Here is a 2500-nt window from a genome sequence, read left to right as displayed (position 1 = left end):
TTCAGGAGTGTCTCCAAAACGTGGCCACAACTTCAGTGTGCACAATTCCATTTCATTACAATCGATGAAATGCCTCCACTACTCTTGTTATAACCGCGCAATGATCACTTATGAATATGACATCTCAGGCGTAGAGTCAGTACCTGGCCGTCGTAAGGAGGCGGGTCTTGGTTGAAAGCCACCATGGCGTTGAAATCTCTAACTCAGTGTCCGCCGGGTTACGTCTGCCACTGCCAGAACACTGGTGTCGACTGAGGATACCACTACACGTGTTTCAGGGTCTGATTAACTGTAGCCCCGGTAAGCCACACGATATTTATTCGAAGAGAACTGAGGCTCCGCCCCCTTAGGAGGTAAGCCCCTCCCCTTCCTGACCAGTGCCCATCATTCTTGTTGTTTGTACTTTTTATTTCGCCTTTACACTTTTCATATCATGGAGTGTAAAATGAACATATTTTCGAAGTAAACACTACAAGAATATCTCCCATTAATCTTACTAATAATACGAAGCGAGAATAACTACGTCAGGAAACGTCACACTGCGTCACTACCTCCCGCAGGTCGAGCAGCCAACCAGAATCGCTCGTCTGCGAAGGAAAGGTTTTCATTGCTTTAACTCTCTCCGCCCACATTGCATAATCGACAACAAAACTGGAATCGAGAGGATAATGCCAGACCCTCACTTTTGCTCAAAGTTCCTCACTTACCGGACATGAGGGAGTTGCTGCTCTTGGAAAAGTCTGAAGGGCACCGGAGACCCAGGAGTGCTTGCATGAGCATGTGAGGATGAGTCACCGTCACCCTGTTAACTGCACAGGGCTGCACGCGGAGTCGTACATGATAATGCCTCATGGTTCGAGCACAGTTTCCTCTCTCAAAGTGGATGCAGCAGCGCGGTGCATGCGGCGGCGCTCGGAGGCAGGAAGGAAAGGATTGGCCGCAGCCTTCGACGACGTCCAGCCTAGCCCGCCCGGCGAGAAGATTCAGGTTTATAATAAATCTTAGGGCTTACAGGAAGGACATTCTCGGTGAAAATACTCATCCCGGAAGAACGATTTTAGTGACTGCATGAAGATTGAGAATAATGTGACGTGCAAAAGGAGAGAAAAAATAGATGTTCAGGGAGAGAGAGGAGTATGAAACAGTGTCAACAGAGACATGTACAGAGAGCAATTCGAAGATTCTGTAGCATCCGACGAAGGAACCTCAGGAAAGACAGGGCGGATCCCAGTGGCTTTGAGGAATGACATTGGTTTAGATAATACTTCCCAGGTGTGACTGGCCTCGAAGCGCGGGCTGGAGGGCGGGCGATCACGTGCGCCTAATGGAGACGCCCACGTGATCATTCCACACAGAAATGCGCGCAGTCCACAGCCATGCAGGAGCGCGCTTGATAACGCATACACAAAGGATTTACTGCAAATGTTGCCAGAAACAGCTCAGGGTATATCATTCCTCTTAATTGAAAAGACCAAGATACTGGCTATGATTACAAGCAAAAATGGATTCTTCAACAATGAAACAAAAGAGTGACATGAGATATGCGACGCACACACCTTTGTTGTTGTCCTTTATCCCCGCCTCCAACAGAAGAAAGGCGTCAACACATCTTTCTCCTCGAGGAAAAAAGAAGGCGGGCCCCAGATCACGTTGCTATCATGAGAGGAACACGAACTCGAGGCGCGCCAGGTGACTGACCAGCGAGGACGAAGAGAACGCCTTGCTACGTCTTAACTAGTTCAAACCAGTCCTGGACTAGAGTACTTCTTCTTCTTCCAGCGAAGCTCTTGTGCTCTTGTCATTTTTTTTCCAGCATTTTTGGATTTCCATGTTTACGCTCTCCTACTTCCGAGCGGAGATTGGAAATGTAGAACGCTGACTCGGCACCTGAATATATATATTTTTTCCAACAATATATTTTTCGATCTCTCTAATGCCAAAACTAATCCCCCAGGCAGAATATGACGCAATTGATGAATTTTGAGGATCCTCAGTCCAAAATTATTTGCCAAGCCGTTAACTGGTAGATGAAGTTTGACATGTCATTTAAGGTCAGGTCAGAGAGGGGTGAGCTTGGGCGGGAAAGGAAGGACGCGATGGAGTGAGCTAAAGGTCCGATGAGTTGGCGCGCGCAAGGTCAAGGTGCAATGGGATGGCAATAGCCTGGGTAGAGTAAGCAAGGTGCGCAAAGGCGGCTGGCACTATCAACCTGAATGAATGAACAAAACTACAAAATTGAATAAAGAATAAGATCATTGCGCCGCTAAACACTCCATTTAACTGTATATATAATCCACTTCTTGTCGTATTTTTTTCTTATGCGTTATCAGAGTTATTTGTTCTGGAGTTTCCTCTGATAAAGGGGAAGGCGAGTTCCGCGCTTATCATGATAAAATGTATATGATTCCCCCATTAGTTAAATGTCGCTTTCATTTCCTCTTCCCTATTTGCTTCTGATGTGTTTTCTCATTTCTTTTCTCTTATTTTCTCTCTCCTTTTA

At 46.5% G+C, this 2500-nt stretch overlaps 1 protein-coding gene across 2 annotated transcripts in view; it reads right to left on the bottom strand.

The window, feature by feature from the left end:
- The window catches only part of LOC113802248 (sodium-dependent phosphate transport protein 2B-like), a 30481-nt gene that overhangs the window by 21197 nt on the left and 6784 nt on the right, over positions 1-2500 (bottom strand). The window contains exon 1 of one of the 2 annotated variants that reach the window (XM_070142718.1): positions 144-303. The exons of the other annotated variant lie outside the window; for it this stretch is intronic. Within the exon in view, the coding sequence (XP_069998819.1) occupies positions 144-185 (42 nt within the window). The 5' untranslated portion in view covers positions 186-303. Of the gene's footprint in view, positions 1-143; positions 304-2500 lie in introns of those variants that run through there. 2 annotated transcript variants of the gene reach the window in all.

This window comes from Penaeus vannamei, chromosome 3 (genome assembly GCF_042767895.1).
Source record: "Penaeus vannamei isolate JL-2024 chromosome 3, ASM4276789v1, whole genome shotgun sequence".
Classification (NCBI taxonomy): Eukaryota; Metazoa; Arthropoda; class Malacostraca; order Decapoda; family Penaeidae; genus Penaeus; species Penaeus vannamei.
This window is presented reverse-complemented; position numbering and strand designations above follow the sequence as displayed.